The sequence below is a fragment of the Xenopus laevis genome, chromosome 9_10L (genome assembly GCF_017654675.1).
Source record: "Xenopus laevis strain J_2021 chromosome 9_10L, Xenopus_laevis_v10.1, whole genome shotgun sequence".
Classification (NCBI taxonomy): domain Eukaryota; kingdom Metazoa; phylum Chordata; class Amphibia; order Anura; family Pipidae; genus Xenopus; species Xenopus laevis.
This window is the reverse complement of record NC_054387.1, coordinates 40,653,478-40,670,097: the sequence shown is the minus strand read 5'-3', so window position 1 is coordinate 40,670,097 and position 16,620 is coordinate 40,653,478. Positions and strand designations below refer to the sequence as shown.

At 43.0% G+C, this 16,620-nt stretch overlaps 1 protein-coding gene across 1 annotated transcript in view; it reads right to left on the bottom strand.

The window, feature by feature from the left end:
- Positions 1-1,198, bottom strand: part of LOC121397955 — a 31,741-nt gene extending 30,543 nt beyond the window's left edge. Inside the window, exon 1 of the mRNA XM_041576272.1 lies at positions 94-1,198. Coding sequence (XP_041432206.1) covers positions 94-574 — 481 coding nt within the window. The 5' untranslated portion in view covers positions 575-1,198. The remainder of the gene's footprint in view (positions 1-93) is intronic.
- Between the last annotated feature and the right edge of the window lie 15,422 nt (positions 1,199-16,620).

Here is a 16,620-nt window from a genome sequence, read left to right as displayed (position 1 = left end):
CTGGCCTGTTGAGTATACTCTGACTAGGCAGATTTTGGAGCAGGACCTGCTGCCTATAGCACCTTTGCAGATTTCTGTGCATTGAGAACTTACCTTTGATGTAGCTGTAGCAGTGTCCCTTTCCTCCTCTCCATGCTTGCTGGCGTTCTTGGTGTGAGGCAAAACCCACGCAAGTAACCCAGGGTGTGCTGTGCTGTGTACGGTCACATTCTGTGCATTTTACACAGACCTTACAGTCCTTGGCAAGGTGAGATGTCGATGAACAGCACTTGTAGCAGATGTTTTCCTTTAGGAATGCTTTGCAGGCCTCTATGGACTTTTCTCTGAAGGCACTGCATTTCAGAAGAGGATGAGCCTTTCCGCATAGGGGACACTTCTTTCCAGAGTCTTTGTTCTTTGTCTTTTCATGAGAAGGTTCTGCAGATCTGTGAAAAGAATCTAAAGAGGAAGCATTAGTTTTGTGTATGGTTACTGCTACTTTGCGAGTATTAGGTACTGAAGGGGTTGCATGTGGCCAAGTGAGATCAAAACTGGGGCCATTCCTTATCTTGGCTTGTTGGTATACAAGATCCATAATCACGTCGAAGGGAGGAAATAGGACATTATGTACCTCTTTGAATTAGACCCGTGTCATCCACCGCTCTTTAAAGTTGTAAGGCAGCTTTTGCATGATGAGTTAACACCTCTGGCTATCTCAAGGAATGCAAGACCTGGTAGGTCCCCTTCTGCTTTGGCTATTTGTAGTACCATTAACAGGTCACTTATTTCCCTAAGTTGTTGGTAACCTTTATGAGATATTTTAGGAATGTCATTGATTCTTATAAAAAGTGCATTTTCTCTGCTGAGCCACTCCACTCATTAAGTCTGTGCCAGATCTCTGGGTGGTTTATGTTGATCACCCTGATCCTTTTGGTGTGCTCTGCAGACTTTGTTCAAAGATATTTGATTAGGAGTTCTATCTCCTCACTACAGTGAAAGGTCTAAGTATTTGATAGTGTCCTTTAGTGACTAGCTCACACGTTGCAAAGAACTTGGCAAAGTCCATTGTGTCCTGGTTGGTACTAGGATAGGAAGGTGGATGATTGCAATAGTGAGAAGGTGTTGCATAATCATAACTGTCTGAAGATTCTCCTTTAGGCTGGTTTGTGAAATAAGGCCAGCATCACATCCATCCAACAGGGGAGCGGATAAAATGTATATCTCCTGAAAAAGGTAGATAAAAGGCAAGAACATGAACAACATGTCCTAGGACATGGTAAGCGATTGACAACAAGAGCTACAAAATCAACCACTAAATTACAGAGACCGGCACTTGAGGATCAAGCATCGCAGATTAAGAATAGCCATATTCTGCTTAAAAAAGTTCCCTCAGTGATTAGAGGGGTAACCTGCAATATGGGAATGGCAATATTGGACATAAAACCCCACCTGGGGATGAACAAAAATCCTGCAACTGTTAAAACAAAAGGTTCCCTAGGACATAACCAGAATGATGGCAACGGCCATCTCAGAACTAAAACACCCTAGAAACCACCAGGATCAATTAGATCAGATCAGAAAATTGGGACCCAAGCCAATTACAGTTCTAGAAAACACCCACAAAAGCTGCACAATACTGCACAATACTAGAGTGGAACTCTAATACACAAGCAATAGTACCTAAACCAGCTATTGTGAATGCCACCCTTGGAGACAAGGTCACCAACTGCACTGGTACCTGACACAAAAGTCAATTTCCACACATGCAACAACGGAGCACAAGCCAGTTGCAGTGGCGTAACTAGACACCTAGGGGCCCTGGTGCGACAATTTGCAAATGGGCCCCCCCAAAAAACTCAGAAGTATGGTGCGGTGGCATATCCATGTATAAATACTCCAAAACTAATAGAAGGACTCTTGACTTATGACTCTTGGGGCCCTTGAGTAAAGTATCCCCTGTATCCCTTGAAAAGCAGTCATCTATACCAGGAACAAAATATCTGTGCGTATATTAGTGTGTGTGTGTGTGTGTGTGTGTGTGTGTGTGTGTGTGTGTGTGTGTGTGTGTGTGTGTATGTATATATATATATATATATATATATATATATATATATATATATATATATATATACACAATATCAAAACAGGGGGGTTGTGGGAGCACTCTAAAGGCTTTAAAGTATATATATAAGTATAATAAATGCTATTGCATATGTACCCAAATAGGGGTTATTTTGTTACAAAGTTATGATCATAAAATTGATAAGCCACTATACCACGTCAAGGTAAACCCCGAATGGCGGTCCCTAACTTGTTTTATTTTTTATGTGCATTTAGCATTACCTGTAATCAATGTCCATTGAACGCTGTTTTTTCACTGAGGGCTAAATATAAATAATAATGTTTATATAATATAAAAACAGTATATTCAGAGAGGACAGTATATGCAGGACTGTGCAGGTGTATACAGGTGTACTGTGCAAGGCCCCCCCCCTCTAGACACGAGGTCTCCTTACCGCCGCGTTGTGGGATGATCTCTGGTGGGCCCTGAGGGGGAGCGGACCCTGGTGCAATTGCACCTCCTGCTCCCCCGGTAGTTACACCACTGGCCAGTTGTTGAACTTGCAAAACCCTGGTCCACAAGCCAGCCTTATTGATAATAAGCATTGGCATACCAGACCAAAAACAATGCATGTAAGGCAGAAGCAAAGATTAGTTATAAGACGACAACATATGACCAACCGCAGCTGCTGAATACCAATCAGCAACAAAATTAGCTATGGGCTATGAAACTCAGAGCAAACACCAGCTGATGGTACAACCCATGATAGATCCAACCAAATAACCAATCATGCCTACTGCTGGTGTAACCAGAACCATGCCTGCAAGGATTGTAAACAAGACAAAACCAATGGCTGTTGTCCTGCCAAGGCAAACACACATGCCCACCAAGGGCCACAGCAAGATCAGCCGCCGCCGCCTAGCTGTAGGTCACAGCAAAGGCTGGCAGCCAAAAGCCCCCAAGGACTATAATAAAAACTAGCGGCCACCTTAGCCAAGGGCCACGGAAAAAGGCCAACAGCCCAAGAACCCTGGTAAAAGGAAAGCAAGCACCTAAGTTAAGGGCCATGGAAACAGGCCCGCAGCCACAATAACCCTGGTAAAAGGCCAACCTAACAAATGTGCCAAGGGTAAAAGACCACATGAGCCAAAGGCTTATGCAACAGGCCAGCAGAACAAGGGCCCTTGTAAAAGGCCATCAGAACCATGAGCCGAGGGCCATGGAAAAAGGCCAGCAGACCCATTAGCCATGGACCAAAACAAGGGCTCTAACCCAAGCCAAGGCCATAATGAAAGCCAGAGGCCACACAAACCCAGTTCCCTGGCAAGAGGCCCAATGCCTGTTAAGAGCAGAGTCATAAGAAAGGAAGGAGGTGCCATACTGCTTGAGCAGTGCAACCTCTAGCCAATCCTGGAGGTGCTTTAATAACATGAGCCAATATAACTTCTGTGTCTGCACAGAAGATGCAGGTTCACCCATACAAAGCTTAAAATATTAAACAGCAATAGCAATGGGGCCAAAAGGCTCACCTGCACCTTACCATATAGTGACGAATTAGCTGGATGGAAATTCCAACCAAAGCCCTGATAGCTCTCAGCTGAGGGACATAATTAGCTAATTAGCATGCAGACTTCCCAGTGCACTGAACATTTTAAAACTCAGTGGAGAATCATACTCACCAGCTTCAGGCTGTTATAACTAGCCCCTATGCAGACCCATTGCCCTTTTGCAGAAGTTCTGTAAAGCCTCATGTAACTCAAAAGAAAAGGGGAGCCCCAAAAGCTCACAGGTAACCATGTGGGAAGCCCACACCTATGTCTGTTCCCAAAAAGCACTAGATTGAATCTTGTGCCTCGCTGGGCATATAGCAGGGGGGCTATTTTAGCACAGGGCTAGGACCATGGATATGCCCACACCTGCACTTCTTCCCAATAAGTGATAATTTACAGATTATGTGTCTTGAGGCATCAGGTAAAATCTTCTCCATTACCTGGGAATCATCCCTCTGTGTCCACATAGAGGTAAAAAATAAACAAAAAATACAAAAGAAAAAACAAAAACTGTGTTTGATTTCTCTCAAAATTCACCAAAAATAAAAAAAGAGTGAGGAGGGAGATCCTACCTCCCTGTCCAGTAGGACCAAAAAAAAATAAATGTGCTGAGGAGGAAGTCATGTGGTCTTATAGGTCATGATTAATTTTGATTGGTATGTTATAGGTCCTACCCCCAGGTCTGGGAGGAGCAATGCACCATGTGTACTGACATGGAGGGACATAGAAGAAAAAATTGTTTCTGTCCTACAGTACAGTGAGCTGAGAGCTGTCGGCTCCCCTGCACAGCCTGGGAATTCAGGGAGCAGGAAGTGGAAGGGAAGTGAAAGGGAGAGATAATTAGTTTTTTCTGCATAAATATTCAATAAAACAGTCTGAAACACTACTTTTTTTAAGCACAATTCTTCTATATGTACGTTCTTATTAGTGAGCAAGATGCTTCCTCTGCTGGGCAGCTCTGGTTATTGCATTATAGGTGAAAAAACGAGTGCAGTATAGTGAAAATCCGGATTATTCATACCCCTGGCATGGCACATTTTTTTTTTTTTTTTTTTTTTTAAACATGTTTTTATTAAGAGTTTTTAAGCATGTCTTACAAATATTGGATCATAAGTATCTAGTTGGTGATCATCATTGTAAACGAAGAATGCATGCTATTTAATAAAGTAAAGTGAAAGAGAAGGAAGAATAAACATAAACATAAACAAAGCTAGCATAATATTACAGTCCTGTTATTTTGCAACATTCGACTATCAAGTTTCTGAGAACGAGCATAAATATCCAGATTCAAGTAAACAGGTCAGGCTTATTTACCTTAAATTCGATGACAAAAGCCTATTAGTACGGTGACTCCTGGGGGGTGAACTTGTGGATGGTCTGGCGCCCTGAAGTGAGTTTTGAATGTAGTCGTTAGCTTCTTGTAGTAAGGAGTTACCCTTTAAGATTTCCATGTCATACCATGTAGTGTTTATAAAGGTGTAAGTGGTTAAATATCTGAGTGGTAAAGGAAGGCTATTTATGTATGTGGTCCAGATGGAGAAAAATTGTTCTGCTTGTAAGTCTTTCCTCAGTGTGGCCTCCAGCCAGTCCATATGAAAGATATGGTGTAATTTCTGTTTCATGAGTGTGGTCGATGGGATTTCTATCGATAGCCATTGGTGTAGAATTGTTTTCCAAAACGCTGCTGCCAGCCTAGCCGCCAAATGTTTCTCCCCCTTATTCAAAGTCGGGTAATGTTGAGTAATACTAAATAGAGCCCATTCCAACGTTGGTTGAATCACTTTGTTTGTCATTTGCCTCCAATAGGAGATTACTTCCAGCCAGAAGGTTTGAACTTGAGGGCATGACCAGAGCATGTGGAGAAGATCCGCTTTAGGGGCTGAGCATCGAGTGCATCTATCTGAGGGAAGCGTTCCCATCTTAAAGCGTTTGTCAGGTGTTAGGTATGAGTTGTGGAGAAGTTGTAGGGTCATTTCCTGGTATCTGCTGGTCGGTAACATCTGAGTAGTACGTGTATATGCTTTTAAAATGTCCACAATGGGGATATGTGGTGTGATAGTGGTCCACTTAAATAAATGGGAGTCCCTGGTATCTAGGTTTATGGTCGTTCGAATGATATGATATATTTGTGCAGTAGAGCGCACGGTCGATTTGTCTTTCCATAAGTTATCTATCGGATTATCACTGTCTGTGTGTTTCATATTATGGATTGCGGTTCTCGCGAAATGAAGTATCTGCATGCTGAGAAATATGTGTAGACGAGTGAAGGGGAACTTCTCTTTCAATTCCTGTAAAGAAAGCAAGTCTCGATTTCGTTTGATAAGGTTATGAATTGTGGCTATTCCACCTTCCCGCCAGTTATACAAGATCGGTTTCGACAGTCCTATGGGAAAGTTTGTATTACCTAACCATGTTAGATACGGGGAGTGATGTTGAGGTAGGTGATGTTTCAGTCTAAGCAATTGCCAGATTTTATGTGTGTCCGAAAATAACGGGTTTTCTTTCAGCTTTCGAGGGATCGCCGAAAGCGGGGAGTGTAGAAAATAATTTAAAGTAAGGCCGTCCAGGTAAGATTGATCTAAGTCAGTGTTAGCAAACCAGTTTCTATTTGTTAGCCAGTCACCAGCGTATCTGAGTAATGCCGCTTCATTGTACTCCTTAACATTAGGCAGGTTAACACCGCCTTAGTGCCTTGGCTGTTGCAATTTGTAAGTACCGAGTCGGGGGCGTTTGTTCTGCCAAATAAAGGTACGAAATATATGATTTATTCGTTTAAGGTCAGTAGGTTTAATACGATATGGCAGCATTTGTATTGGGTATATCAGTTTCGGAAAAAGGATAATTTTTATAAAGTGGATTCTGCCTAAAAAAGTTAAATTGAGGTGTTTCCATTGTTGTGTTTCCTGTTGAATCCTATCAATAATTGAGCGAACATTCAAACCATAGAGATCTTTGTGATGTTTTGGTATTTTTATGCCTAAATATGTTATATGATGGTGGGCTTTCTTGAAAGGAAAATTGGTGGAACAATTTTGTGGCGTGGTATCATGAAGGTGTAACGCCTCAGATTTTCCTGCATTAATTTGGAAGCCAGCAATCAGTCCGAATCTACTTATGATTGACAAAATGGTTGGGATTTCTGTTTGGGGGTTTTGTACAAAAAGCAATATGTCATCAGCAAATGCCGTGACTTTCAGCCGCGTTTGGTCAATTGGGATACCTGAAAAGTTGGGGTTTTTCAAGAAGTGTCGAAGTAAGGGGTCTATGGCTAAGTTAAATAGTAACGGAGAGAGTGGACAACCTTGTCTCGTTCCCCTTCCGATCATAAATTGTTCTGAGTTCTGGCTGTTCACTGTGATAAATGTGCTAGGAGTAGAATATAAAGTCTTGAAGAGATTAAACATTTGGATACCAATATGTTGATATTTTAGCAGTCGTCTAATATGTATATGTGAAATCCTGTCGAAAGCTTTATCAGCATCTAAGCTTAACAATATTCCCTGTTTCCTTTTCTCCGAATTGCAGTGATATAATGCTGTCAGAATCTTGCGGATAGCCTGTACCGATTGCCTATGTTTGAGGAAGCCTACCTGGTGTTCGGTGAGTATATTGGGAAGAATGAGCTGTAATCTGTCCGCCATTATTTTGGTCAGGATTTTAATATCTTGGTTCAATAGTGATATTGGACGGTAGGAGGTACAGTCAGTTGGATCTCTACCTTCTTTTGGAATTAATATTATTCTGGCAACATTGGCCTCGTGCCATAATGGTGAGCCTTGCAAGACTTTATTATAGAGATCAGTTAAAATAGGAGAGAGTTCAGCGACTAGTAATTTATAATACTCCGCAGAGAGACCATCTGGTCCCGGTGTTTTGTTATTTTTCAAATGTTTGATAGTTCTCGAAATTTCCTCTTCCGTGACAGGGGCATCAAGAATCTCTCTATCCTGAACCGAAAGTTTTTGGAGTCCAGCTTCCTGTAAAATGGCATGGCACATTTAAAGGGAAACTACTGTATATCCATCTTAAGAATGGGATTAAACAATCATTATTTCCTGTTAAAGGGAAAATTAAACTCTTGGCAGGACACAGACAGTGTTAAGGCAATTTGCAATTGGTCGGTCTTAGAAATGAGGCAGCAGCGGTTTAACTGTCAATCTAGAAAACATAGACAATAAAATATGTAGCTGCGGTCAATAAATATTTTTGCTATTAGACACTAACCCCAGCAACCTAACAGAAGTTTCACCACTGTGAATATTTGTAGATTTTTTATAGATGCCTTGGAATTGATAGTTTCCTATTTACACACAAAGGAGAAGATATATGGTCTTTGTTTATTAACAAAAATACAAAAGATACAAAGTAAAATAGATCTTCATTTAGAAGTATTACAGGAGGTACAACTGGGGGATCATCCCAGCCACTCTGGGATACAAAATACCAGCGTAACTACCGGGGGAGCAGGGGGTGCGATTGGGCCAGGACCCGCACCCCCTCAGGGCCCCCGGCAGCTCACACGCCTCTCTCTCCTTAGGGAAATGCAGCCATTTCTGGCCGTACAGAGGGGGCGGGGCCCGGCTGCACGTCCCACGCCAGGGCCCGACCCCCTCTAGTTAAGTCTCTGCAAAATACAAACAGATGTTCGGATACTCATACTAAACAGGTCCCCTTAGCAGAACTGGCTAGTCCAGGACAGCTTATAGGCTAGTTCGATCTGTGCTAGTCACTACATGCAAAGTCATGATGAGAACCTCTATAGATTTATGAAGTGAACCCTATCTCACAAGGCCAAATAGACCTATCTGAATATTTACCACTAGCCTCTTTGAGGTCACTCACCAGATATAGTGCCTGTGGTTTCAAGGCACATAACCCTCAGCAGTACCTGGGCCAGCCCCATCCTATCTGCTGACCTCTCTAGAGCTAGCAGTGGACCTGGATATGACATAGTACACAATTTCAAGACTGCACAGGGCCTGCAGTGGCGAGTAGATTGATCTCTGTCTCTTGGTTAAGGGGAGGTGCGCTCATGGAAGCAGCCTTGGGCAGCTGAATTGCACAAAAGCTGTTGGAAGCCAAGTGCTCCTTCAAGTACTCTCCCCCCATCTCCTCATATTCCTTGCGGCTGACCCATCCCTCCTCACAGTTCACATTCTGCAAGGCCCAACCTGATGCACCATGCCAGGTGCCCAGAACAGGATGAGAAGCCAGGGAAACCTGGAGACCAAAAAACAACGGTTATTGGGAAGAACCATTTCAAGACTGTACAATGGTTACTGGAAATACTACAGTACAAGTACATTGCTTGTGAGGACAAAGCACTATACTCCGTATTTTTCTATTTAAATGTGGTGGTTTTAGCCCTTTAGTGAGTTTGGAGCAACGACTAAAGGCCCGGCATGAAAGTGATGAAAAACTATATCTTTAGCTATGCCTATTCTATCCTATAATTAATGTAAGGCAATGGTTTCCAGACCCCTTGGATTCAGGGTCACCCTATATTTATATATTTGGTTTACTGGTTACATGCTTTAGTGGGAGTGTTTGAGATAATCTCCCCTTTAAATAACTATCTGGTTTGATAAGAGCACTTAAAGAAGGCCCCTGAACCATTTACTGGGTTTATAATAAACCCAGTTTATACATATATATATTTTTTTGTGCACATTGTATTGCTGTGAGTACCATCTGGGAATATGGTAAATAGAAGTGACCCCTACAGCTGCCCTGAGCTAATATCAAGGTTACAGATATTGATCACTCAATCACCCTGCTAAAGCTCCAGGGCAGCAACATGCAGTCACCCCAAATTTCATAAATCCATATTTTGTGCATGCAACAGTACCATTCTTACTCCTAGACATCAATGAAATCTGACTATTGTACCTGAAAACTGGAGCCAAATGGTCTCATTTGCAGCAACTCTTTCTCCATCTTGCCCTTTATCCCAGGATACATAACATTACCCCCTTTCAGGAACCAAAGCCAGACTGGGAGTAAAAAGCAGCCCACACACACAGACGTTGCCTTTCCCTGACTGGTCTGATAGAAAGGTGCATTGGATATTGGTCACTGGTACTAGACACTGCACCTAATTTTAGGTGAGATTTTGTGATTAGAAAGTGATTTTCCTCTTGCCGCTCTAGCACCTCATCTTACAAGGAAGCAACACGTACCGATCCAATATATACTGCATCGTTTCAGCCAGGCCAGCCTGGTCTTCTCCTATCAGTAAAGCTGAAACAGGATTTCTGGGACATGGATTCTCTCTGTGCCCAAATACATCTGGTGGTATTCTGCCACGTTAAACATATTCTGGCAGAGAAAGAAACATCTGTTATAGAAAAAGGCGAGACACACATTCAGGCCCTTGCACCACATGGTATCCATCCATGTATGTACTCTACTCCTGACCACTGTAAATAATAATAAGCAGTCCCTGGATAAACGGAGTTACAGGAAGCCAGCTGGAGAATGGCAGATTACTCACTACCAAAACACAAAGATATTGTACCTGGACAGCAGAAGCTGCTTTCTCTGTCTCCACCTGGTCCTCATTATAGGCAGTTTCCAGCTCGGAGATCCCCTCCATTGTGGAGCGGCTCTTCCATCACTGCAGGACATCTTCCACAAGCGCTGTGCAAGAAAGGCCTCCTGCATTGCACTGGACTCCACACACCCCTCACACGGACTGTTCACGCTGCTCCCATTCGGCAGACGCTTTCGCAGCATTAAAGCCCGAACAACCAGGCTGCGCGAAAGCTTTTTTCCACAAGCGATTAGACTCCTCAACTCACTGCTTGCCCTCCCACTACATTCCAGACACACCTGAACTGTGAATTTAACTTTGTGAACTGTTAATTTATTTGCACAATTCTAAAGGTTTACACATGTATATATCCAATTTCTGCCAATATATTGCACATTTCAAATGTTTACATATTTATTGTGTATTTTAAGTGCCTTTTTCTGATATGTACTAGCTGGAGCCACGTTGTCTCGCGTCACTGTGTATTCGTATATTGCTGAGATGACAATAAAGTTTACTTTGACTTTGTTCCCTTCCAAGATACCCATAATCCCATCAACTGGCACTGAAGAATTCCATTTCACACCAAATGCTCCTGAGCATGCACCAAACTGAGGTTTGCTGTCCAACGCTTCCCCCAGTACTTGCTGCTTTCCCTGCTTAATGGCCATGCCTAGCTTGTGTATGTAAGACTGGAGCTCCTCTGCAGAGTCCATGTTCAACTCCATCAGAGACTTGTGGAACTGCTCAACCTGACCATATTCCCAAAAAAAGACTTTTTGAAACTACTTTCCGTTTATTATTTTTTACCGTTTTTTTTTTTAATCAAAGTTTCCTGTCTCTGGTGTTTGAGTCTGGCAGCTCAGTAATTCAGGTGCAAATTCTAAACTGTTACAATTTTTTAACATTCAGTTAATACATTTATAGCAACTATTGTATCAATTGTAACAGCTGCCTGTAATGAAACCCAGCGATTCTGCTCAGCAGGGACAAAGATAAGAAATGTCTCAACTTAATGTTTCAATTTATAACAGTTTACAGGGTCGGCGACCCCCCCTCCCAAAGCTACTTTAGAAGGTGAAAAATGACAGTTTACACTTCAATATTAAAAAAAGCATCACACATAGAAAATAGAAAGTAATTGCAAAAGGCTGGTATTTCAGGTGAACTATTTGAAAACAATTACATGTTTGAACGTGAACAACCCCTTTGAATTGAACTGTCAATGTAAAACAGTCTGATGTTTCTTAGAGGAAATACAATTTCCCACTGTGCAATGTTTGCTTAAAGGGGTAGTTGACCTTTAAACTAACTGTTAATATGATGCTGGCAGTGATACTCTGACAATTTGCAACTGGACTTCAATGTTTAGCTTTTTGTGGTTTTTGAATGATTTATCTTTTTGTGTAGCATCTGTCTCTAATTTCAGAAGGTTCCTAGGATTACATTTTCTAGCAACCAGGCCTAGAAAGAAAAGGCTAAATTTTTAATTAATTTGTGTTAATTTCTTTTTTCCAAAAAGGGAAACAACTACACTGGCAATCTTTATCATCTCAAATGGCTCTCCTAATTCAGTTGAAGAGAAAAATACCCCATTTTGCTTGGGTCATTAAACCAAAACACTGAACATCTCACCAGACAAAAAATATATTTATATACATATAGCTGCATTTGACTTGCAAAAAGCACCTCATCCCTAAGGCTGGCAGAGTCATTCAAGTCCTCCACCACCTTGCTCCATGTTGAAGTGATAGATTTTTTTTAAAAAACAAACAAACAAAAAAAACAGGGACTTAAAGTCACAACATCCATCACTTCAACATGGTAGTGTTCAGACGAGCTAATAGGTGGGAGATTCACAATTGAAAATTTGCCAACCTAACCAAGCACAGCACAGCTTAATCCTACTGGGGTGGGAGCTCATGACATTTAGTGCTAAGTTCATATGATAGCAGTGCCCTGTAGTTGTGGGGTTGGCATAAAAAGGTTGATTAGCTGCATTAGCATCTGAAAAGAAGCTGAGTGAAAAAAAAACATTTTAGAGAGCAAGCACAGGAGGGAGAGGAAATGAATGAGAAGAGCAGAAGAGAAAGTTTTATAAACAAGAGGTGGTGCAGATCATCATGCCACAGACAGAGAGGGCAATATAGACATCAATTTCAAAAAGTTGTGTATTTTATAAGATGTGTCTTTAGTTTAAAGTATACAGTACCTGTTGTCTCAGTTACCTGCACATACAGCAGTCTCTCTAGCCTGGTCTTGCTGCAACTTCTCTTCCCGATGGCGTACGTTCCTGCTTCTCCTCGGAGAGAATGGCACTAGCGAGCAGCTTGGTGGAAAACGGCAGCTGCATTTTATACACATTTTCTTCATAGTAGTTAGCGCAGCGCCACTTCCCGAGCTCTGTCAAATGTAGGCACAAAGTTACAGATGGCTGCTGGATTTCTATTGCTGAGACTTAGAAGGTTATGTCATAAAAATTCGTACCAGGTTTTGTAACCAATAAAATGTTTGCTCTTAAGTAGGTGACAAGTAAAAGTGATTTGCTTTAACTGAAGATTACTAGGTGCAAGCCCTGTGACTTCTTTTTAACTACTATAGGAGGGACCACAAAACAACAATGTAAAATAAGGGAAAACTTAAAATCAATGGGATGTAAAATTGAGGTTCCACGGTATATTCATTTGTATCTCTGGGTTAACAAATCTATTGGGAGTCTAAATGATAAAATTGAATAATAAAGAACTTTTACCTTCCAAGTAATCCTCTAGAACATAGCAGTGCTCGTGCAGGATCTCCTCCAACGAGACTCAAAGGGATGGCAGACAGATGCCCCGGGTACTTTAACTGAAGCAGGCAGGGGCGGATTAATGCATAGGCTAGCCTAAGCTATAGCCTAGGGGCCCATAGTGGTCAGGGGCCCATGGGTTTTTTTTAAATTCAACGTAGCCAATGGCGGGACCACCGGGGGTGCAGAAAGTGCAACCACACCAGGGACCGCAACCCCGCCCTCGGGGCCTACCGGCGGTTCGCACTATTGCAAATCCTAGTTACTTAACTGAATGTACCAGGAGAGAGTAGTTGGCAAAGTGTTTAAAAAACAATAAACCGCAGACCGTAGTTTGCTGTGTAAGAATGTCAGGATATGGTGTAATCGGCTGGTGACCCCTAATAGAAAGACCAATCAGTAGGCTCATTGCATCAGCAGGAAGATGTGTCCGCTGCAAGTGTTGGTTGCTATGGTGGCTGTGGGGTACGGCATTGACTGCAACAGTTTGGTTAGTGTGACCGAGGTCGCATTAGGGAGGTAGATAAGTGCGCGCATTGCTCACCACATTAGCAGCACTTTCCCGCACTGAGGCGGTCAAAAGTGGAAGTTGGTCGGCGCCCTAGTAGAGCTTGAGGTTGTCATGTCCTTGTCAGTGGCCACAGCGTCTGTTTGTGAGCAAAGCAGATGGTACAGCTTAGCGGACACTGGCGTGCCTTTAGGTTACAGTTGCTGGGGGCATGGATCCGTGTGCGCTTGTGCATTCTCTCAGGCAGGAGTCCTTGGTGCTTGTGTGTATGGAGCTTTGGCAGGCTTAACCTTCAGTCGCCGGCTTTCTCTCTCTCTCTGTCTCTCAGGGGCCAGAATTTCCACCCAGCCACAGGCCACTGAGCTCCATATGACATAGACTGGTTCATAATTAAAGGGAACACCAGCAAAATAATTTTCCCGTAATAGAATAATGTATTTTGAGCAACTGATCAGGCAAGAGCAGAAGGAGCGGGATTTCCCTTATATGATTCCCCTTCTTATTTGATTCCTCTCCCTTATATGGTTCCCCCTTACATTCTCACCTTTTATTCGCCTTACATGACTCCCCTTACAAGGCTTAACTACCAGGGGTGGAGGGAGTGCAACTGCACTGCATTAAAAAATACATTATTCCAAAAGTTAAAAGGGGCACTAAAATTATTGCCTGATACTTGAAATTGCCATTGCCTACATCTTGCTTCACGTTCTGGGGATATTATACATGAAATTGCCACTGTGGCGCTGGAGGTAGGTAACAGAATGAAATCCTACAATATTAATCCTTTTGCAATTCTTGGCATCCAACTTACAGGCAAATCAGAATACTCTTGATGATAAAACAAAGGCAGCTAAAGGGTAATATACATGTTGAAGAAACACAGAATCATGCAAGAGATCTAGGGGGGTGCTGGTCCCAACCGTCAGGTGACTTAGGTCCCATCCCTTCCTGCCATCTACTGCAAATAAGCAGGCAGGAGGCAAAGTGTAAAGTGCTGGGATTGATTTGGGACCCCCCCTGGTGCAAAGTACTCCACTGCTTTATGTCTAAAAGCAATGGCGAATGGAGTGGTTTTGTATGTCATCATTTTTAGTAGATAAGGGATAGTGTCAGAGGGCCGTCTATAGGGTGTTGTGTCAGACTAACCTGTATGGCGTTTAAATGGCCACTAAAATGTCTACAAACCCCTAAAGTGCATAACAGGTGAAGGGATAAAGAATACATACAGCTGTGTAATAGACAGATCATGCCACATTGAGCCTAAACTGATTTCTCACCTCCCTCTCAGTACAGACAGTATGTGAGTGCAATGGTAACCTGAGGACACTACAAGCCCACTGGCTGGCGACAGCTCCTTGTTCTTGTGATAGAAACTGTACAAGCCATCGATTCCAAAAGACACAGTTTGGGCCCAAGGTAACACCATCGGATACCAACTGCCTCACGTGAAGGGAGTGAATGGCGCCTCTGTGAAAACTATAGGAAAATCCACACGTCACTGCATATATGCTAGTAACACACACAAATACACCTTTATTCTCTGATAAACCACTTTGGATATGCACCCATATAGTTATCTGTTCTTTTGCCCCAACAATGCAAAAACTAGTTGAAAACAAGGAATTATAGCACCTAGTTTTTCATGAAGCAAACTTCCTCGGCTGTGCAAAGTTGCGCGCGTCCATAGTTGCGCACGTGCGCCCTCGGTTGCGCACAGTAACGCACGTGCGTCCTCGGTTGCGCACACGCGTCCTCGGTTGCGCACGGTTCCCTTGGGCGCCCGGCACTGCCTGCTATACAGTCATACCTCTGTGCTGACGCCTAGCTTCTGGAACACGTGATCACACAGTAGCTCCTATAGTTCTAAATTCACCAGCACGTTAAGGTCGAATGGAGTCCGCAGAAGGCAGCAGAGAGTTTCCAGGCTATAGGGATATCATTGCCTATCCGACTTAAGCTGCGGGGACCTCCACGGCTCCGAGCCACCACCGAGCCAATCTGTAACGCCGGCCCGAGTCCAACCCGCCCGCAGTCGAAAGATCCATTATCCAAAAGCAATATAGCCGCTCTTTGGGATACTGGGCTGTGAACCGGGTCTGGAACAGCTGGCATGGGCGCCGCCATATTCAGGTGGGACAAGCTCCTCCTTAAAGGAGGAGGGAAGGAGCGGATGCTGAGCTGCCCCGTTCCATTTCATGTCAACTGTCAGAAATTCTACAATTAAAGGAAAGGTTTTGTAGTATAGGAGCAAATTTATTCTAGTAACCCATAACAACCATTTGCCTGCTTTCATTATTCTTATTATAACTGCAATGGACAGTCCCAAACTGATGAAGACCTAGGTCAGTGCTGGTAAGCAGGAAAGCACAAAGCCCTAAATGAATATGGCAAGAAATGCTGTACTTTATATAGTGAGACCACTGTACCAGCAAAAAGGTGCAGCAGTTCTGTGACAATAATAATGAAGGCCTTCCAAGTTGTCCACAGCAGCTCGCCATCTTGGATTTTATTGGGCCATCTTGAGTGTCAGTGACATTTGCACATGCTCAGTGGGCTCTGGGCTGCTGTCGGAAAGCTAAGCTTAGAGTTGGCAGATAGAATATGTAATAAAAGCTACCGCTAAAGGGATATTTATATACAGTATATTGCAAGTTGGCCCCTAAACTCAGCAGCCCAGCGCATGTGATGTGAATTTGCAGCAGAAAAGAAGATGGGAGCTACTAGGGGCACCCAGAGCTTCACTGCTAAAAGGCTGTGGTCACCTCGGTTAGGAAAAAAAAGGTTAAAACAGAACATATAGCAGTTTTAGCCTACGTCTTTCTTACGCTTTAGTTATACTTTAAACAAGATATGTTCTGCCTATAAGGGCTGGGTCAAGGTATTTGGCATCCTAGGCATGGGCTTCAATCAGTGCCCCCCCATCCTGCATTACCATTTACTACTTTACCATTCATATTGCCCCCTGTACCTGTGCCAGCAGTCATCATATTGCCCCCATTTGTACCTGTGCCAACAGCTGTCAATATCTCAGATTTCCCTCAAGCCCCAATCTGTACCTGTGCCAGCATAAGCCAAAACATCCATCATATTGTTAACCCCAATCTGTACCGATGCCAACAGCAGCCAAAAAATCCATCATATTGACCCCAAATATGAACTTTTGCCAGCAGGAGCCAAAAATCCATCATATTGCCCCTAAAT